General features: G+C 25.2%; 3 protein-coding genes across 4 annotated transcripts; 2 read left to right on the plus strand and 1 right to left on the minus strand.

The window, feature by feature from the left end:
- Positions 1-275: 275 nt before the first annotated feature.
- LOC113797061 (uncharacterized) lies at positions 276-2,539 on the plus strand. Its single transcript, XM_027347376.2, has 3 exons — positions 276-1,858; positions 1,940-2,039; positions 2,107-2,539. The coding sequence occupies exons 1-3, from the start codon at positions 1,697-1,699 to the stop codon at positions 2,178-2,180; spliced, it is 336 nt and encodes a 111-aa protein (XP_027203177.2). The 5' UTR covers positions 276-1,696; the 3' UTR covers positions 2,181-2,539.
- Positions 2,540-2,652: 113 nt separating this feature from the next.
- LOC142646028 (uncharacterized) lies at positions 2,653-25,016 on the minus strand. Of its 2 annotated transcripts, none has more exons than XM_075823884.1 (2): positions 23,517-25,016; positions 2,653-2,896 (listed from the first exon to the last, which is right to left on the minus strand). In XM_075823884.1, exon 1 carries the CDS (start codon positions 25,012-25,014, stop codon positions 23,581-23,583), a length of 1,434 nt encoding a protein of 477 aa, XP_075679999.1. In that variant the 5' UTR covers positions 25,015-25,016; the 3' UTR covers positions 2,653-2,896; positions 23,517-23,580. The 2 variants fall into 2 exon arrangements, with proteins under 2 accessions (XP_075679999.1, XP_075680000.1); XM_075823885.1 differs by lacking the exon at positions 2,653-2,896 and adding an exon at positions 23,270-23,374.
- LOC142646031 (uncharacterized) lies at positions 13,843-15,107 on the plus strand (the record flags this gene model as incomplete). Its single annotated transcript, XM_075823892.1, is given in 4 exon segments — positions 13,843-14,125; positions 14,128-14,170; positions 14,519-14,582; positions 14,585-15,107. Coding segments are annotated over 4 exon segments (714 nt in total), but the record flags the coding sequence as incomplete, so codon positions are not given.
- Positions 25,017-26,298: the final 1,282 nt, after the last annotated feature.

The raw sequence follows: 26,298 nt of genomic DNA on the forward strand, positions 1-26,298 counted from the left end.
CATGTGTCAAATGAAAAAACGAAAGCATAAAATTCTTCTACCCTATTATCACAATCCAATAAATAGAATTTCGAATCAAACACTATTTATTTGTAAAATTACATTCAGTATATGAATAGCTCATTGAATTCATTTTAATTGAAATAGGTAAATGAATAAAATGGAATACAGGTTTCTTAAAAACTGGGTAAACAAAAAAAAAACTTGATCATGTCATTTTTGAATAGGACATGTTCGATGATGAATAAAAAAAATTTGCGAAGGAAAAGCATAGAAAATAGTGGTGAGAGAAAACATTCCATGATTGTCAACTGCATTCACATTCGATGAAAGTAAATCCAGAATTCGAGGACAAAAAAAAACATCTGCATTTTTTTTGTGTGATCGATCGACGACCAATTAATCAATCGATGATTATTGAATCCCAAAAAAAATGGTGATGCTCATTTGATCTTTTCCGAAGAAAAAAAGTTTCCCTGATTTTTTCGCCTTCGATTTGATTGATTTCATATCCAAGAAAAATCGAAAATCAAACCGACGACAAGTTATAATTATCAATATAATTATTGTTTTAAATTTTTTTAAAAAAAGAAATTTCCATCCAAAACGCCACGAACCGAAAAAAACATAAAATTTCCTCATCATCATCATCATCATCATCATAGTTTGCCTGTTGGCAAAGTTGCCAATAACAACAACAAAAAATTTGACGATTAAATTCGAAAAAGAAGAAGAAAAAACTTTTTTTTTTTTTTTGGTATATTTTTGGCCCAATTTCACCACACTGCACTTTCACTTTCATCATCATCATCTTCGACATCGAAACATTATCGGTTGGATTTAAAATTATCTTCGTTTTTTCGTAGCCAGCAATCATCATCATCATTATCGAAAAAAAAACATTCGAACGTTCGAAAACAATCAAAGAACAACAACCGCATTTTTTTGTGATTTCCATTTTTGCATCGAACGATTTTTGTTGTTGTTGTTGTTGCGAGAACCATTTTGCCGATGGCCAGCTAAATGTTTTTTAGACATTTTCTCTCTGCAGATGTGTTGTCTATAAACGCCCGTTTTGGCCTAAATTTTTATTTTTCATTTGTTGTTGTTGTTGTTCGAATATTTACACGCACAAAACAACAACAACAACAAATTTTTTTTTTGTTGACTCTCATCTTGGATTTTCTTGTTTCGTTTTTCTCTCTCTCTGAAGCATCACTCTCATCTTCTTCATATTTTCACTTTCAATTTTGTTGTTGTTGTTGTTGAAAAAACTAACTGTATACATCTTTCCGCATTCATCGCCGAAACGCATAAAATTCTTTTGGTTTTGTTTTTGTTTTTGTTTTGTTTTTCTTTGTGAATTTTATCGATTGTCAGTATGTTGATTGAATTTAATCAAACAAACAAACAACTTTTTTACGAAGAAAACGACCATCATTTGATTCACCAGCATAATCATCGTCATTGTGTTTGATAATCAATCATTTCTTATCAATCAGTGATATTTACAAACAAAAAAAACTTTGTTGTCTGAAGATTGACATCGGTTTACATTATCATTTCCATCGTTAATCATCATAGTGTTTTTTGTTTGGTGCTTCGAACGGAAAATCTTGCCCTGAGCAAAAAACAATTAAGAAATTTTCGATTTTTACACGAAATAACAAAGATTTTTGTTTTTTTTTTTTTGGTAATGGATTATAAAGATCGTATAGAAGTAAATCAATTAATCAAAGATAAAATAAATGAACGTATTACAAAACGTGAAACATTAAAACAAGAATTAAGACGTTTAAATAATTGTCGTGTACAGATTGAATGTCAAATAAATGAACAGCATAAAAATTTACATTGTGTAAGTGTTTTTTGTTTTGTTTTGCTTTTTTTGATAATTTGAACAAAATTTTCATTTTCATTTCGTTTTTTTCCCTCTCAGATGGGCATAAAAATTGATGATCCAATTTATGATAGTAAATTAAATGAATTGGATGATTCAATGCGTTTGAAAGCCAATTCTTGTCGTGATAGAATATATGGTATGTTTTGATTTTTCTTGAAAATTTCATTTTTAAATTCTTTCTTTTCTTTTCTTCATTATCATAGATCTTCGTAAAGAACTTGATGTCGTATTAAATGATATAAAATCAACATTTATTGAATATAATAAATTATTATGATTATGGACAACCCCGATAATGATAATGATGATGATGATGATGATGATAATGATAATATCAATCAACTATTATTTCCATCCAGATTATGGTGCTTTTTTCTGTTTTCTTTACATAAAAAACATACACAAACACAAAAACAAAACAAATGTGATTACCGAATTATTCTTTTCTTCCTGTTCTTTGGGAAAAGAAAAACAAAACCAAGTTAATTTTCTATTGTTAATCAATCAAACACAAACCACATTAACCCTTTTTTTGTTTTTGTTTCGTTGAGTTTTTTCTTTTGATTTTTTTTGGCCATTCTTTTTGTTGTTGTTATTATATACTTCATAAACATTCGATTGTTAATTCACAGGAAATTCTTCATTCTTCATTTGTGATTCCACATTATGAACAACAAATTCGTAAAGATTCTCATTTTTGAAATTATCTCTTTTTTAGGTTAAAAAATGTTATTTAAAATTTTTTTTAAAAATTTTTTTCACATAGGATTTTTTTGTATAAATAAATTGGATTCGAATGTTTTGTTTCAAAGATAATCCATCCATTCATATAGTACGTGATGGTTTTCAACACCCTGAACATCCTTTATCGGGAAATGATGGCTGTCAATTTTCAATTTTCTCCTCTAGCCGCCCACTCATTTACTACGGTTATAACATCTGTCAATCAATCAAATTATCAATTTCTTCGTTTCTTCGTTGTTGATTGCATGTCTAAAAATGAATGAGTATAAAGTTAATAATAGATTTGATGCGAGTGTGTGGTGTGTTTGGAAATCAAAAAGTTTCAGGTGATTGTCTTGTGATTTATATAAATATAAAGGTGTGCATTTTTTGGATTTTTAATTTAAAAAAGAAGATTTTCCCTTTCTATTTTGTTATCCGAACGAAGAAAACGAAAAGGAAAAAACATTATTTTTTGAAATCGGAAATTGGAAAATCTTTCCTGAAAATTGATATTTTTGGTTATTTTCTTCTTCTTCTTCTCACCACCATGTTGTTGTTGTTGTTGTTGTTTTGTTGTTGTTGTAATTCAAATAACAACAACAACAACAACAAAATGGGAAAAAACATTATTTTTGAACAAAGAGTGTGTGTGGGAGCGAGAGAGAGAGAGAAACTAAAAATAAAATCATAATAATGGTGGTGGTGGTAATTTTCATTTTTTTATTTTTATTTTCATTTTCGGTTATTTTCTAAAAAATTTTGTTTTAATTGTTGATTGTATTGATGGTACTGTTGTTGTTGTTAATAATGTTGATTCAATTGTTCTTGATATTAAATTGTTTGAATTTTCTTGTTTTCTTTGTTGTTGTTTTTCAAGTTGCATCATCATTTGTTTAACATGCATACGATTAAACAAACGATGACATAAACAACATTGACAACGACCTTTTGAATAACAAATCATTGATATTATTGCTATTAATGGAAATATAATCATAATTATAATTGCAACCGATATAATTATAATATAAATTTTAAAATTATTTTCTTTATCATTATTATTATTATTTGTTGTAGATTTTTTTTGATAACATCTTTTTTTTATTCTATCACCTTCTTGATTATTGTCTTCTTGATTATTGTCTTGATTACCTTGTTGATTACCTTGATCATCTGATAACGATTCACAATGAAAAAAATCAATATAATTATAAATTGAATATGGTATATATGATTGCCCAGTAAATATATTACCAATATTTAATGTTAATATTTTTTTATTTTGATTTGAAAATATAAATAATATTTCCTCTTCATATGGTTCAATATTTTCTTCTTTACATAAAAATGTTTCAATAAAACCATATTCAAATTTATATTGTCCAAAATATTTTTGTATATTTTCACGATATTTTCTATCCAATTCTGGTTCAATATTTTCCATACGTTCTGACATTGATATGAATTGTTTTTCATTCATATGATCAATATACAAGCGGTAAATCACTTGTTTTGATTCTAAAAATTTTCCAATTCTTATTGAATCATCATTTATAACAAATGTTACTAATCGAAATCGATTACCATTACTAGCAGCAACCATTTCAGTACGATTTGAAAATTTCATTTCAGAAATATCAATTTGTTGTAATGAATTTTTTGGATTATAATCAATAATAAAATGTTCTATTCTCAATGTTGTTACATAGGAAAAAAATCTAATTTGTTGATGATCATTATTATTATCACCATGATGACCACCATGATGACCACCACCACCACCATCATCCAACATAATAATCGATGACATTTTTTGTTGTTGTTGTTTTAAATCAAAAAATGATTGTAATATTTGTTTATAAATTTCTGGAAATGGTATTAATTGTTCTAATTTATAATCCTTGCCATTTATTAAATTCATTTTATAATTAATTTGTTCTTCGTTATCATCATTGATAATTTTACGTATTTCAATTATTCTTCTATCTCTATATGGATAAATTATTGTATGTATTATTTGATTTTCAAATATTATCTGATAAATTTGATTGTTTGTTATTGATAAACCAATTGTATTGGAAAGATAATCATTACCACATTCAATTTGTTTATGTTCTTCTTCATGATGTTCTTCTTGATGATGTTCTTGGTCTCGATCGTCTTGATGTTCTCGATGTTCTTGGTCTCGATCTTGATCTCCTTGATCGTCTTGATGTTCTCGATCTCTTTGATCTTTTTCCACTTCACGTTCTCGTCCCAAAACATAATCATATTGTAATAATATTATCACTACTATAATTATCCATATGAATAATGTTGATAATTTCATATAACGAAACATTTAAACTAGACGAATTTTTGTTTTTTTTCTCTCAGTCAAATTTATAATCAACACTGTGTTGGTTATTTTTAAATCAAAATTTTTATAATTTTTATAATAAATAATTTTATTAATATTTTTTTAAAAATTCGATCAAATTAAATTAATTAAAAATCAAAAATTAATAACGGTCATTATCGGTGATTGTTGTTGTGGCTGTTGTTTTTGACAATGAATCTACTGTTGATCTTTGTTTATGTTTTGTTTTCATTTTACTTTTATCCTTTTTATATATTAATGATTCAATTTTTCTAATACGTTTTTTTCTTTTCGTAAAAGTAATTAAACCAATTAATATTATTAATATTAATAATATTAATAATAAAATATGTAAAAATTTTGGATGAAATTTTCCATCATCAATATTCAATTGTTTATTATTCGATTCTGTATTCTTTTCATTGTTGTTGTTGTTTTTGTTATCCTTATTGGTATTATCTTTGTTGTTGTTATTCTCGTTATTTTTGTCGTTGTTCTTTTTGTCTTTATCTTTATTCTCTTTATTTTTGTCTTTGTTGTTGTTGTTGTTCTTATCTTTGTTGTTATCCTTGTTGTTGTTACCCTTTTTGTCTTTATCCTTTTTGTTGTTGTTCTTATCCTTCTTGTTGTCATCGTTCTCTTTATTATTGTTGTTGTTGTTATTATCTATAATTACTTTTTTCGAATTACAAAAAAGTAAATCTTCAAATGAATTTATAAATAAACGATAAAATCCTTTATCCGAATTATTTAAAATAAAATTTGCTGCAAATGTAATGATTTTTTTGGTTGAATTTGAAAACAGATAAAATTTTATAAATGCTGTACCATCAACAAAACCAAATGTAAACATATTTGAATCAAATATTTGACCAAATGATTTTATTAATTCATTTTTATTTTCCGATTGTCCATTTTGTACATGTATTAATAAATCATTAAAATTATCCGTTTCAATTAACATTGTTTTTGTCCATTCAAATTCATTACCATTATCATCATTATCATTGGTTAATTTTTTCATTCTTAAATAAAATGATTTTTGATTATAAGAAATTGTTATAATTCCTTGATGTTGATTCGATATTACACTCATTATCCGTGGTTCATTATAACTTATGAATAATGTTTTTACTGAATCAAATTTTTGTTTATAATTACCAACAAAATAATTTATACGATCATATGATTTTATACAATAAATTTGTATTCGTTTATGATTATCAAACGATATTGCTATCGATATTATCGGTGATGGTGATATTGGTTCAGCATTATAATTATTATTATTTGCTGAATTTATATTACCAGTCCATTTGATTACTGACATTAATTTTTCAATTGAATGTAATGGTATTTGAAAATCTTTTAATCCATTCAACATCCATTGGCCATTAGTTAAATTAAATTTATTATAATTTTGTTTATTATTATCATTATTTTTTATAATTAATTCATTATAATCATATCTTATAATTTTAATCATTTTATCAATAAATAAAAATTGATATAATTGATTATTTGTTATTGATAGGCCAATTGTTTTAGGTAGATAATCATTACCACATTGAACTGTTTGTTGTTTTTGTAATGTTATTGTAAATTGATCAATAATTATTATTATAAACATCATCATTATAATAACGAAGATATTATTATACATGGTCGAACAAACAACACAAAAGAAATTACAATTTTTAAAAAAATACAAATTTAACATTGAATTTTAATCATATTTAAATATTTCAAATTTTTAATTACAAAACCAAAAACAGAATTACAAAAAGTTAATCGAATTTTTTTTTACTTGTAATCCAATTTAAAAATTATTCGTTCATTGCTGTTGTATCTGATAATGATTTTTCATTGGTAAGTGAATCAATTGTTCTTGTAATTTGTCTACGATGATTAACAATCAAACCAAATAATAATAATGGTACAAATACTATTATGAATAATGATAAAAATGTTTTCGGTAAAAATGATGGTTGAAATTTATCCTCTCGTTTATCTCGTTTATAATTCGTATTATTCAATAATTTCAGTTTATTTTTAATAGAATTTTCAATAATATTTCTATTCGTAATTTGTTTATTACAATAAAATAAATATTGAACGGAATTTATAAAAAAATGATAACGATTTTCTTTATCTGCTTTTTCTCTAATAAAATTTGCTGAAAATGTTATAAATTTTTCCATTTCCAAACGATTTGTAAATAAATAAAATCTTAACATTTTTGTACCATCAATATAACCATAGGTAAATTCATATTGGCCAATTGTTTGTTCAAATAATTCCATTAATGTTTGTTGCTGTTGTTGTGAAAGTTTTTTCTTTTCATCAATTGCATATACAAATGTTTTACTTTTATCAACTACCAATGCTTTTATCCATTCAAAATTCAAATCCTGACCATATTTTTTTGGAGATAATTGTTTCATTTGTAAATAATATGACTGTTTATCGTATGAAAATATAATTAATCCACCTCTACGATCAGAAATTATACCCATTATTGTTGGTTGTTCATATTTTACAGAAAATAATTCAATTTTATTCGGATCAATTCTTTGACTATAATCACCAATATAATATTTTTTATAATTAAATGTTTTTAAACAATATATACGTCTTTCTCCGCGATCATTTATCGATATTCCAATACTTATAATTGGTTTTTTATTTGAATCTGATCGATCACCTGGCCATTTTATTACAATCATTAATTGTTGTACTATATACGAGGATATTAAAAACTTTAATCCATCCGGTAAGAATTGACCATTGTTCAAATTTAATTTATAATCTTTTTCATCATTATTTTTAATTAATTTTCTATAATCATAAAAAATTATTTTTATTGTATCATTTATATATAGAAATTGATATAATCGATCATTAGCTATTGATATGCCAATTGTTTCTTTAAAATATTCAGTACCACATATTTTTTGTTGCTGTTGTTGTTGTTGTAATGTAGTTGTATATTGATAGATGAGCATTATAAGCATCATTGTAACGAAGAAATTGTTAAACATTTTGATCAGAAACAAAAAAAGCGAAAAACAAAATCACAAAAAAAAATACAAATTTAACATTGAATTTTAATCATATTTAAATATGAAATTTTTTAATTACAAAACCAAAAAACAGAATTACAAAAAGTTAATCGAATTTTTTTTGCTTGTAATTCAATTTAATAATTATTCGATCATTGCTGATGTATCGGATAATGATTTTTCATTTGCAAGTGAATCAATTGTTCTTGTAATCTGTCTACGATGATTAACAATCAAACCAAATAATAATAATGGTACCAATACTATTATAAATAATGATAAAAATGTATACGGTAAAAATGATGGTAGAAATTTCTGTTCTTTATCTTCTCGTTTATCACGTTTATAATTCGTATGATTCAATAATTTCAGTTTATTTTTAATAGAATTTTCAATAATATTTCTATCTTTAATTTCTTCACTACAATAAAATACATCATTAAATGAATGTATATAGAAATGATAACGATATATTTCATCTAATTTTGATCCAATGAAACTTGATGAAAATGTTATATATTTTCCCATTTCCAAACGATTTGTAAATAAATATAATCTTAATATTACTGTACCATCAATATAACCATAGGTAAATTCATATTGTCCAAATGTTTGTTGAAATAATTCAATTAATGTTTGTAGCTCTTGTTGTGAACGTTTTTTACTTTTATCAATTTCATATACTAATGTTTTACTTTTATCCACTGCTATTGCTTTTATCCATTCAAAATTCGTATCCTGACCATATTTTGTTTGAGATAATTGTTTCATTTCTAAATAATATGACTGTTTATCATATGAAATTACAATTAATCCATCACTACGATCAGAAATTATACCCATTATTGTTGGTTTTTCATATATTTTTTCAATTAATTTCATTTTATTCGGATCAATTTTTTGATTATAATCACCAATATAATATTTTTTATAATTAAATGTTTTCAAACAATATAAACGTCTTTCTCCACGTTTATTTATCGATATTCCAATACTAATTAGTGGTTTATCATTTGAATCTGTTTGATCACCTGGCCATTGTATTACAATCATTAATTGGGTACTTTTCCGTTAGCCGGGCGCATTTTTGTATACATTATATAAATATTTTATATATATAAAATATATATTGAAAAAATGTTTGTGTAAAGTGTGAATGCAAATGTGTTAGCGAGTGGCGTGCACACTTTTCTCTCAGTGATATTTAAAACAAAACAATAATTCGAATGTTCGATTGAATGCTATTTAGAATACTTTCATTTTGATATTTGCATGATAAATTTTAAAAAACATCCATGATAATAGTACCTGATTAAAGACTCTAAACAAAGAATAGAGCAAATGAACATTGTTTGGTTTTTAATTAATCAAACTTAATCTAGGCAGGTTAGGTTAGGTTAGGTTATAACTGTTAGGTTTTCCGGGTAGGAAAACCTAACTGTTTTTTGCAAAACTAAACTTGAAATGGATCACCTGTAGATTAAGAACACCAAAACCGTTTTGGGTTCCTATATGAGGTTTTTTATGAGTTCTTATGGGATAGAATAATAATAATTTTATTTGAAAGAAAGTGCTTCATCCAACGGGATGTTTGCACCATTTCTGAAAATACAAATAAAGTAAATGAAAATACAAATAAAATAAATGTAAAGAAAGTGTTATTTAGAAATATTTACAGATGAAGAAGGATGTGTTTGCAAATGTTATTGAATTTGATTGTTTTTTTGTGATGATATGTACAAGTGTGGTGTATGATAAGGTGTTATGAAATTGTTACTTGCAGTTAATAAGTGGATAGGGTTTTGGATATAGTTGCATGTATTTATGAGTTCTTAATCTGCATTATCTTTAATCAAGGAAAAATTCTAACGAAATTCATCATATATTAGATTATCAAATATTTCTAAATTCAATCATAAATTTTGATTCATAAATTTTCATGCGAATTGCTAGAAAAAAAAAATTTAACGTTTCACCACACGATTATAAATGAAGACATCATCATATATGAAAACTCTTTGCATTGATATTGGATATTTTTTTAAATCAAATATTTCTATTAGCAGTTAGGTTTTCCTACCCGGAAAACCTAACTGTCAAAGCCTAACCTAACCTAACCTGCCTAAATTAAGTTTGATTAATTAAAAACCAAAGAATGTACATTTGCTCTATCCTTTGTTTATGTATGTAGTTATCATTGAGTTGTGCAAGTTTTTGATTCCTAATCTAATATTCCCAATTGAAATTAATCGAAATGATAAAAATCTACTTTTATTTTAAATAAACAAATGTTTTTACTGAAAAATCCATAACTGAATGTTTCATTTGCACTAACATTTCGAAGTGTTCGAAACAACACTTCGAAATGTTCATTTGCCTGTGTTGCACATAATACCATATTTATATAACTGTATATCAAAATATATAAGTTTATACATTTATACAAAAATGCGCCCGGCTAACGGAAAAGTACCATTAATTGTTGTACTACATTCGCTGGTAGTAAAAACTTTAATCCATTCGATAATAATTCACCTTTCTTCAAATTTAATCTATATTCTTTTCCATCATTATTTCTAATCAATGTTTTATATTCATAATGTATAATTTTTATAGTATCATTTATATATAAAAATTGAAATAATTGATTATCACTTGTTATCGATAAGCCAACTGTTTCTTTCAAATATTCAGTACCACAAATTTTTTGTTGTTGTTTTTCTTGTTGTTGTAATGTTGTTGTACATTGATAGATGAGCATTATAAACATCATTGTAACGAAGAAATTGTTGAACATTTTGATCGGGAACAAGCGAAAATAATAATAATAAAAAAAAACAAAATTACAAAAATAAAAAATACTAATAAATTCTGTTTGAATTTGCATCATATTTAAATGAAAAATTACAATAGAATTACAAAAGTTAATTAAATTTTTATTTTTTTTAAATTTAGTTATTTTAATTGATTTAAGTTTTTTTAATCGATCATTGTTGTTGTATCTGGCGATGAATTTTCATTTATAAATGAATCAAATGTTTGTTCCAATTTCGGTATTGGTGGTGGTGATCGTGATGGTTGTTTTCGTTGTTTTTGTTGTTGTTGTTGTTGTTGTTTATTATTTTGATCATTTAATGTTTGATTCAAAAGATTATTAATTTGATATTGATTTATAGGGAATCTACGTTGATTATAACGTTGTAAATCCATTTTTCTTGCAATTTGTCTTTTATATTGTATAATTAATACAATTAATATTGATGGTATTAATATTAATATAAATACTGATAATATTGTTCTTGGTATAAATTTTTTACTATTTTTTACTTCATTTGTTTTATTATTATTATTCGTATTATTTGATAAATTTGTAATATTACCAACAATACCTTGAATCCCATTGATGATGTTATTGACACTGTTGTTAACATTTCTATTGGTTATTATAATTTTATTATCATTATCAAATGGAATTGGCTGTTGTTTTAGTTGTTTTTGTTGTAGTTGTAATGTTGTTGTAAATTGATGAATAATTATTATAAACATCATCGTCATTTTTATAATGATGATGATATTATTATCATACATGATATCAAACGAGTGAAATGAAAATTCAAGATTTGTAAACAAGGAATTTAAAAATAAAACAAAACAAAAAATAAACAACAAATTTTTTAAAAAATACAAATTTAACTTTAATTTTCATCATATTTAAATCACCAAATTCGATTATAAAAATATTAATTTAATTTAAAAAAAAATTAAAATTATTTAATGTATTTTGGTCATTGTTGTTGTTGTCAGTGAGGTTAGGTTAATGACCATGATTCATAGTTCAGTGAGGTTAGGTTGATGACCATGACTATTGACTATGACTGTGATTCATAGTTCAGTGAGGTTAGGTTGATGACCATGACTATTGACTATGTGTAATAAAACAAACAGTTTAGGTTCGATTTTGAAATATTATTCGAAAATTCGACGAAATCTTTAATTCGAATTGATTTCATCACACTCCCGGTGCGATTCTAATTTGATAATTTCAGCAATTGGACGAATCAATTCGGATTCTTTTTTCGAGATCTTTAATCTTTAACACTTCTGATAGCTCCACTATTATTTTTTGATATTGATAATACACGAAAAATAGGCCATTTTTTTGCGATTATATGTAGGCAAATTGCCAACCTCTAAAGTTTAGAGTCAAAATCCATTTTCGGTGGATTAAATTGGCTTAAAGACGATAAATATTTTTACAAAAAATTTTTCGAAATTTTAACAATGTAATATGTTCGGTTATCGAACAAATAAAACAAATTCAAAGTCAAGTGAACTCGATTTGATCGAATTTTCGAATATGAACAACATATATGTTTTCTGTTGTTCACGTTACATCAACGGTTATGTAAAAAAACGAAAAATTCGAAATCGAATTTCGATAACGTGCATATAAACTCGATTTTTTTTCATTACAAAAACATTATAAACGTGTTTTTTAATTGTATATTCACGTTCGATATTCAAGTTAAAACAACCAAGTTCAGCTACAAATAACTTTTTTTTACCTTTGGTGAAATAGGCTTCTCTGCTAAATAAATTCTGGTGTTTTAAATGTTTTTAACAATTTTTTCCATCAAACTTTATCACAGACAAATATTCAAAAAACTTGTGATAAAACTAGTCATTTTGCGATGGCTTTTACCCCCCTTACCTGTCAATACATATATAGCAATATATACCTTTAAAAAAAGGCATTGTAATCATTCTTCATTTTCATCATTACAAGGTATTTTCTTTTTACAAAAAAATCATTGTAATTTGAATGTTTTTTTTTGTTTTGAACAATCGAAATTCAATTTCGAAATGCTTGTTTGATTGATTTTCTATTTTCTTTGGTTTCTAATTTGTATTTTTGTTTTTTCATTTTTTTTGTTTTGTTTTAGATGTTAAATATTGCTCATTTGAGAATATTCAAAGATAGAACAAAGAGAGAAAACATACTTTTACTTTTTGATTTTTTTTTTGAAATCATAAGTCGAAAAGCCTTTCAAGAAAATTGACCTAAATGAACTGGAAATTTTGCATTTAAACATAATGTGAATATTATAAATATTCCTATTGTATTGTCAAGAATCTCAGTGTTATTCGCAAAACGGCATAACAATTTAACACACTGGATACAATGGAAATTTCGATGTTTCACACATCGTTACCGAATGTGTGTGGTGCAGACAACTCCACTATACAATCAGGCTTTCTCAATTCAAAAGAAAAAAGCTATTTTAAAAAAGATTTTGCCGGAAGATTACCGAGGGAAAATATTGAAGGAGGATATCCTCAAAGATTCAAATGACAAAAGGAATTGATATTGAAAAAACCACTTGCTATAGACCCAGCTATACGAGCAAATTTTTCACCTAAATGACATCATATTACACATTATCCATTGTGTGCATAAATGATAAAATTGTTTGGACCTTTTTTTGAGCACACTTTCTTCTTTTTTTTTTTTTTTTTTTTGAAAGTAATTATTTTTAAAAGATGAACTCATGAACAACCTTAATAAATTCAGCGAATATTCGCTGGCCAACCGACACACCAATCAAACTGGTTGTTGGAAATATTATGAACACAGATTTGGGTGATGACCTCAGAGAAATCCTGGAGCAATTTACTAACAATTTTAAAATCAAATTTTTTTGTATTAAAAAAATTGTAATTTATCTAATTCATTCATTCAAACTCTAAAAACAATCAAAATTAAAATTGTAAAATAAAAAATTATTTTTTCAAAGCAAAAATTAATTACAAATAATCAACCACAATTATGGTGGGATTATGGTATCAACAACAACACATGGTCAGGTGGCGTAAAGGTAGCGGCGAAAAAGTTGACCATGTATAGTGGCGAACCGTTGGATTATCAAAAGTTTAAGAAATCGATCATGCATTATATCGTCGACAACCAGCAAATTCGGGGAAACGCGAACAAATTAATGGAGATAATCGATTTATTGCCGTCGAAAGATCGTTACATAATCGAGTGCATGAATCCGCAGACAACAACGATGATGAGCGTGATGAGTTGGACGAATATTACGCCCACCTAGGAACAAAAACGTAATGGTATCGTCGGCTAAAACAAAATGTTTGTTCCAGGATGGCGATCATGCTACAGCTGATTGTACATTGGACGCCGAACAACGTAAGAAAGTAATGATGGATAATCGAATGTGTTTCCGCTGCGGTTATACGAATCACCAAAGCAGAAATTGTAATCGCAATTTAAAGTGTACGATATGTGGTCGTTGTCATTTGGACTTCCTCTGTCGCGATTACAAACGATCGAGTACGCAAACCAGTTCTGTAGTGAATGGTTCAACTTCTAGTGAAACCGTACCGAAACAAGTTGCTACGTCATCATCATCATCCACGAATACGCCAGTTATGTTGACCATGAACGAAAAGAGTCTTCATAAATCGATTGATTCCAGCGTTAGTAAAGCGAATTAAGAAAGCTCCTTTCCTATCGTTACACGACCGTCTGAGAAAGATTGGGAATCAATGTTGGAAGTGATCATCTTGACGAAAAATACGTTGAGGGACTCTGAATTGGTAGCGGAAGAACGTAGTATGGTCGGCATCCTGTTACAAAATTTCGATCGAGCGCACTTCATGCATATTGGTGACCGTCGCGCAATGACATTAGATCAAATATCGAATATCAAATATAATCATTCAAATCACATACAATCGATTGTTTACAAAAATACTAATAGGAATTCCATACAAACTCATTCTTCTTTTTCACACACACATACATCCAAAATTCAACACTTACTTTTCTCATTCTTATAATGATATAATTTCTAACCATTTCACTCACAATAAAACTGTTTCTAATCTTTACAACAATGACACACAAATGATAACAGACTTTTTATTTCTGATAGAATTTCCGGAAAACATATCCTCATTGACACAGGCTCCGATGTATCTATTTGGCCAACTACGTCGAAGTACCTCAACGTGTTCAACAACAACAAGAAATCTGAACGGTGTAATTTTCAATTATATGCACATAATGGTACCAGAATTATAACTTATGGTTTAGAAATGATAACCATAGACCCCGGTTTTGGTCAACCACTCAACTATTCATTCATTATTGCAGAGTCTGGCTCTATCCAATTATTGGTGCTGATTTTCTATCACACTTTCATCTTCTTCCAGATCTCAAGAATAAGGTTCTTATTGATCCTGATAATCATAGGTCTATAAAAAGCCTATTTAATTCATTACTTCTTGAATATTTTTCTGTGTGTTAAAAAACATTGTAATTTATTTATTCATTCATTAAAACTCTAAAAACAATCAAAATTAAAATTGTAAAATAAAAAAATTATTATTTTCAAATTAATTACAAATATTAATTTAATCGAATAATTTTTATTGATTAGTTTTGACAATTTTTCGTTTTACAAACAAAAAAATTTTCATATGAAGTCAATGAATATGGATAATAAGATTTTTCATCATTTTTATCGAAAAAACTTGATAAAATACCAAGTGCTGCAAGTGCATCTGTTGAAAATAGATAAACATTTGGATATTTTGCACTATCAACAAAACCAAATGTAAATGAATTTCGACGAAATATTTTTTTAAATGGATCAATAAAATCATGTTGTAATTCATATGATTCTGGTTGTTTGGTCATTACATGAAACATTTTAAATACACTAACGGATAAATTTTTATTCCATTCAAATAGATCAAAACCACCATTAATTTGTTCAGCTAATTTACGAAATTCAATATAATATGATAATTTATTATAAAAAAATAATATAATTCCTTGTTTTTGATATGAAACAGTACCCATTATATGTCTTTTTTCGAAATTTTTTTCATATGTTTCAATTTTATTCAGATTTTGTTTATAATCACCAATAAAATATTTATAACGATCAAATGATTTTAAACAAACAATATGATATTCACCTTTTTCATTTATTGACATTGCAATACCTATAATTGGTTCTTTTGGTTTTTTTAATTTTTTCGATCCTTCACCATTCCATTTGATTACTTTCATTAATTTGTTTGCATAAATGGTTGGTATCAAATAACCTAAACCATTAATCAATTCACCATCAATAAGATTTAATTTATTATCACAATTTTCAATATAAACAGGATAATTATAACGTATAATTTGTAATTCGGTTTCATTTACAAGTATAAATTGATAAATTTTATCATCTATTATTGATAAACCAATTGATTGTTCGGAATATTCTTCCGCACCACATGGAATTGGTTTTGTTACACTTTCTTGTAATGCCTGAGTGGATTTACAAGCGATGATTATAAAAATCATTTTCATAATAAAGTTATTATGCATGATTGGTGAAAAAAACTACAAAATAAGTAGAAATTTGTAAATTATAAAAGCAAAAAACAAGTTTGTAAAATGAACAAATTTTACAATAATTTTTCAAATAAAAAATACTCGAATTAATAATGAAATCAAATTAATTAGAATTTTATTTGTAATTTGTCGATGTTGTTATTGTTTGTAAACATATATTTTTAAAATGAATATTTATCTATATCATCTGATAATGATGATAATGATTTTTCCAACATTATTGGTGATTTTGATGATAATGATGATATAAATGAATTTTGTAAAAATTTTCTATTAGTTGAATGAAATTTTTTAAAATAATTATATAATGATTTATCGGATTTACGCGGTGGTCGTCGTAATGATTCAATTTTTCTAACAGGATTTTTTCTTCTTCTTCTTCTTCGTTGTTGAAAACAAACAATCAATCCGGTTAATAATATTAATAATAATATTAATATTGGTATCGATATTATTATTATTTTTGTAAATAATGAATCCGGTTCATCAGTGATTGATGGTAATGGTTCAGTAGTTGTTGTTGATGATTTATCATCGATAGAATTTGTTGATTCAGTTTTCATTGTAAAATCATCATCAGGTTTAACTGGAACCACTGGCTTATTACAGTGGAAAAAATCTTTAAATGATTGTAATTTAAATGGATATTTTTGTTCAGAATCACTGTTGTTGTTTTTTGTAAAATTTGATGAAAATTTAATTAATTTTTCATCTTGATTTGAAAATAAATAGATTTTATCATCATCAACAAAACCATATGTAAATGTATGCGGATCAAATATCTTCGCAAATGATTTGGTTAATATTTGTTTTTCTGATTCAGTTGGTCGTCCATTAATTACATATATAAATTGTAAACTTGAATCCACTACTAATGATTTTTTCCATTCATAATTTTTAATACCATAATGTTTTTCATTTAATTTAATCATTTTTATTTGATATGACGATGATGATTTAATATAAACTGATGATATTATTCCTTTGTTTTGATCGGATATTGTACAAATTATATGTTTTTTTTCATTTACACCAAAATATTTTTTTATTTTTACAAAAACAATTTCCTGATTATAATCACCAATATAATATTTCGTTTGATTTAATGTTTTTAAACAATAAATACGTATTATACCATACTCATTAATCGACATTGCCATACTTATTATTGGTTGTTCATCATTACTATTATCAGTATTGTTTACATCGCCTTTCCATCGAATGATTTTCATCAATTCTTTCACTACCTTTGATGGTATTAAATCGTGTAATCCATTAGCCATCATTTGACCATCAATCAGATTTAATTTATAATCATTTTTATCGATATTTTCGGATAATTTTCTGTAATCATATCTGATAATTTTAATCGTATTATCGATAAATAAAAATTGATATAAATTATTATTGGTTATCGAAAGGCCAATTGTTTCTTTTAAATATTTACTGCCACATGGAATCGTCGTTTGTAATTGTAATGCTGTTGTAAATTGATAAATAATTATGAACATCATCCACTTGATAATAACGATTTTATTATTATACATGGTCAAACAACGCAAACAGAAACAAGCTTTTTAAAAATTTGTAAATCCATCATATTTAAATGAAAAATTCTACAAGAAACAAAAGAAATTAAAAAACTGAAAATTTAATTTAATTTAATTTGATTTTAATTTGTTTTTGGTTTGTATGAAATGTTTTAAAAACGTAAAATTTATTTCTTGTAAAATTCATTCAGTCACTGATGCTGATGAAGTTGATGAAATGGATGAATTTTCTAATTGAGATTGTGGATCCGCAATGATTGATTCTGATTTTGATTTTGATAACGACGATGATGATGATGTTGATAAATTTGTTGATTTTTCAGTCATTGATGTTGATTTGGATATTAATGAAACTGGAAAACCGGATTTTTTCGTTATTGTTTTTGTTTTTGTTGTTAATAATAATGATGATGATTTTTTATCTAAATCAAATTGCACTTGTGGCGATGGTGGTTTTTTAAAACAATTCAATGAAAATTTACTTTGTTTTGGTCCATCACTTAGTCGTAATGATTCAATTATCCTGGATGGTTTTTTTTTCTTTTGAATACAAATAATCACAACGATTGGTAATAATAAAAATATTAACATTGATATTAATATTATTATTATGATTGGAAATTTTGAATGTAATTCATCAAATGGTGATGGTATAGTAGTAGTAGTTGTTTTCAAATCATTCGATTTATCAATATTATCAATAACTATAGAAATTCGGGCTGTTTTCATTGTCGATATTGTTGTTGTTGATGGATGACTTTTTCCGGTACTAGTTGAAACATGTTTTGTTCTTGATGGTTTTACAGTAGTAGTCGAAGTAGTAGAAATAGTCGTTTGTTTATTATCATCAATTTTAACCGGAACCAATGGTCGATTACAATGAAAAAAATCATTAAATGATTGTAATTTGAATGGATATTTTTTTTGAGTAATATTATTTTTAACAAAAATATCCATTGAAAATTTTATTAATTTTTCATTTTGTTTTGAGAATAAATTGATTTGATCATTATCATCAACAAAACCATAGGTAAATGTATGTGGACCAAATATTTGCGCAAATGATTTGGTTAATTCTTGTTGTTGTTGTTGTTCATTTGGTTCTTCATCAAGTTGATATAGAAATTTTAAACCTGAATCAACCACCAATGATTTTGCCAATTCAAAATCAATATTATCAAATCTTTTATTTGCTTTAAATATAATATTCAACCGATATGATAATTTATTATAAAATAATAATATTATTCCTGAATTTTTATTGGAAATTATACCCATTATAATGTTGTTTTCTTCTTTTGATATCCTGGTAAATGAATCAATTCTATTCATATTTTTTTGTTCATTATAATCAAGAATATCATATTCTTTATTATTGAATGGTTTTATAAAAACAATACGAATTTTATTCTGTTTATTAATTGACATTGCAAAACTTCTTAATTCATTGCTATCAGAAACAGATTTTTCTGTCTTGTTCAATGGAATTTCTTTTATAAATTCTTTTGCTATATCCGATGGTATTAAATCCTGTAATCCATTTGTCAACATTTGACCATCGATTAGATTCAATTTGTAATTATTTTTATCGATATTATTTTTGGATAATTTTCGATAATCATATTTGATAATTTTAATCGTATCATTTATCAATAAAAATTGATATAAATGATTATTGGTTAGTGATAGGCCAATTGTTTCTTTTAAATATTTTGTACCACATGGAATCGTCGTTTGTAGTTGTAATGTCGCTGTAATTTGATGAACAATTATAAATGTCATTATTATAATGACGACATTTATATCAGACATGATCAACCAAACAAAAAACAAAATGTACAAATTTTACTTTAATTCTGAACATATTTAAATGAAAAAAACAACAGAAACACAATGAAAAATTAAGTAAATTAGATTTTATTATTATTTTTAATTAAATAAAATTTCCGATCGATCGTTTACGTTCATTATTTTTGTTGATGTTAATGTTATTGATGATGTTGTTGTTGATTTTGATATGGATGAATCTGGTGATAATATTTCTGTCAATGTTGTTGATATTGGTGATGCTGATTTTTTACTCATTGTTGTTGCTGTTGTTATTGATGAATCTTGTAATAATTTTCCATATAAATTACATTGTTTTTTAGGTGAATTTTGTTTTTTATTGAAATGTAATGGTGATTTTTTTACAATTTCTTTAGGCGTTTTTTTCCTTTGTTGTTCGGGTGTTTTTTGTTTTCTGAAATGTAATGGAATTTTTTGTTGTTGTTGTTTTTTAGGTGAAATTGGTTTTGTCGAACGAAATCGATATGATGGAAAATACATAAATTTTGATTGAATATTTTTATCAGATATTTTTCGTTTACAATAAACAAACAATCCAATTGATAATGATAAAAATACTACTATGGATACTATTGTTATGATTATTATGACCAAAAATGATGGATATTGTTCATCCAATGATGGTTCAGTAGTTGTTGTTTTCGAATCATTTGTTGTTGATAATGGATGTATTACAGTAGATATTGTAGTTCCATTAATAATAGAATCATTATGTTTATTATCATCAATATTATTAGGATAGAATGTATTATTACAATGGAAAAAATCTCGATATGATTGTATATTGAAACTAAATTTTAAATCATCATTGTTCAAAGTAAAAATATACATTGAAAATGAAATTATTTTTTCATTTTGATTTGAGAATAAAAATATTTGATTATCATCAACAAAACCATATGTAAATTCATGTTGACCAAATATTTCACCAAATAATTTTGTTAATATTTTTTGTTCCTGTTCATCAGGATATTCATTAATTTCATATAAAAAATTTGGATCTGTATCAATCACTAAAATTTTTGTCCATTCAATATCAATATTACTTTGATAATTTTCATTTAATTTAAACACATTTAAACAATATGATAATTTATAATAAACTGATGATAATATTCCTTTATTTTCATAGGAAATTATTCCCCTTATCTGTTCTTGATCATTTATATCAATAAATGTTATTACTTTATCGGAATCAATTTCCTGATTATAATAACCAAAATGATATTTGATTTGATCAAATGATTTCAAACAATAAATACAAATTCTTCCATTTTTATTAATCGACATTGTAATACTTATTATTGTTGATGGTTCATTATTATTATTAGCTGAATGTTGATTTTCATCATCACCAGTCCATTGTATTACTGTCATTAATTGTTCCACTATATACTTGGGTATTTCTAAATCTTCTAATCCATTAGCCAACATTTGACCATCAATCAAATCCAATTTATAACCATTTATCTCATTATCTTTCGTTGATTTTTGATAATCATATCGGATAATTTGTATCGTATTATTTTTGAATAAAAATTGATATAAATGTTTATTGGTTATCGATATGCCAATTGTTTCTTTTAAATATTTTGTACCACATTTAATCGTTTGTAGTTGTCGTTTTTGAACATTATTTATTTGTAATATCGTTGTACTTTGATTAATAATTATAAACATCATTATAATAATGACGATATTTATATCAGACATGATCAAACAACAACAACAAACAAGAAAATTGAGATGTTTGAAACAAAAAACTAAATTTTCAAAATGTACAAATTTTACTTTAATTCTGAACATATTTAAATGAAAAAAACAACAGAAACACAATGAAAAATTAAGTAAATTAGATTTTATTATTATTTTTAATTAAATAAAATTTCCGATCGATCGTTTACATTCATTATTTTTGTTGATGTTATTGTTATTGATGATGTTGTTGTTGATTTTGATATGGATGAATCTGGTGATAATATTTCTGTCAATGTTGTTGTTATTGGTGATGCTGATTTTTTACTCATTGTTGTTGCTGTTGTTATTGATGAATCTTGTAATAATTTTCCATATAAATTTAATTGTTTTTTAGGTGAATTTTGTTTTTTATTGAAATGTAATGGAGATTTTTTTACAATTTCTTTAGGCGTTTTTTTTCGTTGTTGTTCGGGTGTTTTTTGTTTTCTGAAATGTAATGGAATTTTTTGTTGTTGTTGTTTTTTCAATGCAATTGGAATTGCCGAACGAAATCGATATGATGGAAAATAATTCATTTTTGATTGAATTTTTTTATTAGATATTTTTCGTTTGCAATAAACAATCAATCCAATTGATAATGATAAAAATACTACTATGGATATTATTGTAATGATTATTATGACCAAAAATGATGGATATTGTTCATCCAATGATGGTTCAGTAGTAATTGTATTCTGTGATCCATTAACTGCTGTTGTTGATGATTGTTTTACAGTATTAGTTATAGTAGTAGAAATAGTTATTTGTTTATTATCATCAATTTTAACTGGATCCAATGTTTTATTACAATGAAAAAAATCTTGATATGATTGTAATTTAAATGGATATTTTTCCTGATTATTAAAAATATTCATTGAAAATGAAATTAATTTTTCACCATGATTTGCAAATAAAAACATTTGATTATTGTCACTAACAAAACCATATGTAAATGTATTTTGACCAAATATTTCACCAAATGATTTGGTTAATGTTTGTTGTTCCTGTTCCGTAGGATATTCATTTATCTGATATACGATACTCGAATTAATCGCAAATGATATACTTGATTCAAAATTCAAACTATTTTCTTGTAATTTAAACAAATTCATATAAAATGATAATTTACTATATAAAGATATTATTATACCATTATGATTGGAAATTGTACCCATTATAGATAATTTTTCTGATTGTATTGCATGAAATATTTCCATTGTTGTCATATCAATTTCTTGATTATAATCACCAATATTATAAATATATTGATCTAATGATTTTAGACAATAAATACGTATTTTTCCCCGGTTATTTATTGACATTGCCATACTTATTATTGGTTGTAATTTATTTTGATTCATTTCTTCATCATCATCATCATCATCATCAAATTCGGTCCATTGTATTATTGTCATTAATTGTTCAACTATATCCGATGGTATTAAATCTTCTAATCCATTGGCCAACATTTGACCATCAATTAAATTCAATTTATAATCATTTTTATCATTATTTATAATCAATTTTTGATAATCATATTTGATAATTTGTATAGTATCATTTATAAATAAAAATTGATATAAGTGATTATTGGTTAACGATATGCCAATTGTTTCTTTTAAATATTTATTGCCGCATGGAATCGACTGTTGTAGTTGTAATGTAGTTGTACTTTGATAAATAATTATAGACATCATTATTATTATAATGAAGAAATTATTATACATTGTCAATCATACAAACAAACAAAAAAATCTGGAGAAATATAAAACAAAATTCAAGTTAACAAGTTCCAAAAACACCAATTTTCATTCATATTTAATTCAAATCAAATTCAATAAAATTTAATTTAATTAGTTTTTTTTCTAATTTAGAATTTTATAATTCTTCAACTTACAATTTCTTTTACAAAAAAAGGTTTTTGTCCAACATTCAAACTAAAATTCATTAAATTTAATTAATTAATTTCTGACTTTGGACATTTTTGTTGTTTTTGGTGTTTTTGATATTGATGAAGAAACTGGTAATGATTTTCCGGACACTTTACTTGTTATTGATATTTTTGATATTGATGATCGAATTGTTGGTTTTCCGATCCCTTTTATCGTTCTTGGTGTTTTCGATATCGATGAAACTGGTAATGATGTTTCAATCACTTTATTTGCTGGTGTTTTTGATATCATTGATGAAGCTGATACTAATTTTTCGGTCATTGTTGTTGATGTGATTGTTGTTGCTGGTGACATCAATGATTCTGATGAAAATTTTCCATCTAAATTAATTTGTTGTTTTGGTGATGTTAATGGCAATTTTTTTTGTATTTTTTCAGCCGATATTTTTCGTAAACAATAAACAAACAATCCAATCAATAGTATAAATACTATTATTGATGCTGCTATCATTCCCATAATAGTAGCAGAAACATTGAATTCATTATCAATAAAATCCAAGGATTTATTACAATAGAAAAAATCATGATATGATTGTATATTGAATGGATATTTTTGAGAATTATTTTTAAAAATATTCATTGAAAATGAAATTAATTTTTCACTAGGATTTGCAAATAAAAACATTTGATCATTATCACTAACAAAACCATATGTAAATGTATGTTGACCAAATATTTCATCAAATGATTTGGTTAATGTTTGTAGTTGTTGTTCATTAAGATATTCATTAATTTCATATATAAAATTTAAACTTGAATTTACAATTACCAATATTTTTGACCATTCAGGATAATTTTCTTTTAATTTTACCATATTTAGACAGAATGATGTTTTACTATAATATAATGATAATATTCCTTCATTTTGATTGGAAATTATTCCTCTTATCTGTTGTTGATCATTTTTACTAATAAATGTTTCCATTATACCGGAATTAATTTCCTGATTATAATCACCAATATAATATTTCATTCGATTCAATGATTTTATACAATAAATACGAATTTTACCATTCGTATTTATTGACATTGAAATACTTAATATTGTTGATTCATTACTATTATTTTTTGATTTTATATCATCATTATCTGTCCGATGAATTACTGTCATTAATTGTTCCACTATATCCGATGGTATTAAATCTTCTAATCCATTGGCCAACATTTGACCATCAATCAAATTCAATTTATAATCATTTTTATCGATATTTTCCGATAATCTTTGATAATCATATCGGATAATTTGAATCATATTATCGATAAATAAAAATTGATATAAATGATTATTGGTTAGTGATATGCCAATTGTTTCTTTTAAATATTTACTGCCACATTGAATCGATTGTACTTGTCGTTTTTGAACATTATTTTTTTGTAATATCGATGTACTTTGTTGAATGATTATAAACATCATTATTATAATGACGATATTTATATTAAACATGTTTGAAACAAAAAAACAAATTTTACTTTAATTTTCATCATTTTTAAATAGAAAATAAAAACCAAAAAACACAATTAAAAAATTAACTAAATTTGATTTTTTATTAATTTTAGAATTATAATTTTTTTGTAAATAATAATAAGAATTTTATTTTTTTAAATTAAATTATTAAAGATATTATCTCATTTTTTCTTCATCATTTTTATTGTTGCTGGTGTTAATAATGAATATTCAAATAATTTTCCAATCGCTTTTAATGTTGATGTTGATGTTGTTGTTGATGATGATGATGATGATGATGATGATGATGATGATGTCGATGATGTTGATGTTAATTTTGATATCGATGAATCAGGTGATAATACAACTGTTGATATTGGTGATACTGATGATTGATCGGGTATTGATTTTCCTGTCATTATTGTTGTTGTTGTGGTTGATGTTTTTGATATTAATGAATCTTGTTGATTCAAATTTTCATCCAAATTTAATTGTTTTTTTGGTAAATTTTTCGGATGAATTTTTTCAGGTGATTTTTGTTTTTGTAATGGAGATTTTTTTTGAATTTTTTCCATTACTTTTTGTTGTTGTTGTTGTTGTTTTAATGGTAATGTCGAACGAAATCGATATGATGGAAAATAAATATATTCTGATTGAATTTTTTTATCAGTTTTTTTCCGTTTACAACATACAATCAATCCAATTGATAATAATAAAAATATCATTATAGATAATATTGTTATGATTATTATAATCGGAAATGTTATATATTCTTCATCAATTAATGGTTCAGTAGTTGTTGTAGTTGTTTTCAAATCATTTGATTTCATAGTAATATTCTTCTGTGTTTCGTTTACTGATGTTTTCATTGTCGATATTATTGTTGTTGTTGTTGTTGATAATGGATGTTGTTTTCCAGTAGTTATCGTCTGCTTATCCGTAGTAGAATCATCATGTTTATCATTTGTTGATGAAACAGTAGCTGTAGTAGTAGAAATAGTTGTTTGTTTATTATCATCAATTATAACCACTGGATCCACTGGTTTATTACAATGAAAAAAATCCTGATATGATTGTAATTGAAAATGATATTTACGATAATTATTTTCAAAAATATTCATTGAAAATGTTATTAATTTTTCATCTTGATTTGCAAATAAAAACATTTGATTATCATCAACAAAACCATATGTAAATGTATGTTGACCAAATATTTTCGAAAATGATTTGGTTAATATTTGTTGTTGTTCTTGTTCCATAGGTTTTTCATTAATTTGATATATA

This window comes from Dermatophagoides pteronyssinus, unplaced genomic scaffold, assembly GCF_027571235.1.
Source record: "Dermatophagoides pteronyssinus isolate colony J.1.1.1.1 unplaced genomic scaffold, Derpt_VIB-CSIC_2022.12 sq0039, whole genome shotgun sequence".
In the NCBI taxonomy this organism is placed as follows: Eukaryota; Metazoa; Arthropoda; class Arachnida; order Sarcoptiformes; family Pyroglyphidae; genus Dermatophagoides; species Dermatophagoides pteronyssinus.

What these genes read in the sequence shown, in the direction of transcription:
- LOC113797061 (XM_027347376.2), top strand. Translation starts at nt 1,697, where the DNA reads ATGGATTATAAAGATCGTATAGAAGTAAATCAATTAATCAAAGATAAA. An exon ending in AGCATAAAAATTTACATTGT is followed by an intron (nt 1,859 to 1,939) that starts GTAAGTGTTTTT and finishes TTTCCCTCTCAG; the next exon opens with ATGGGCATAAAAATTGATGA. An exon ending in TTGTCGTGATAGAATATATG is followed by an intron (nt 2,040 to 2,106) that starts GTATGTTTTGAT and finishes TCATTATCATAG; the next exon opens with ATCTTCGTAAAGAACTTGAT.
- LOC142646028 (XM_075823884.1), bottom strand. Translation starts at nt 25,014, where the DNA reads ATGTTTAATATAAATATCGTCATTATAATAATGATGTTTATAATCATT.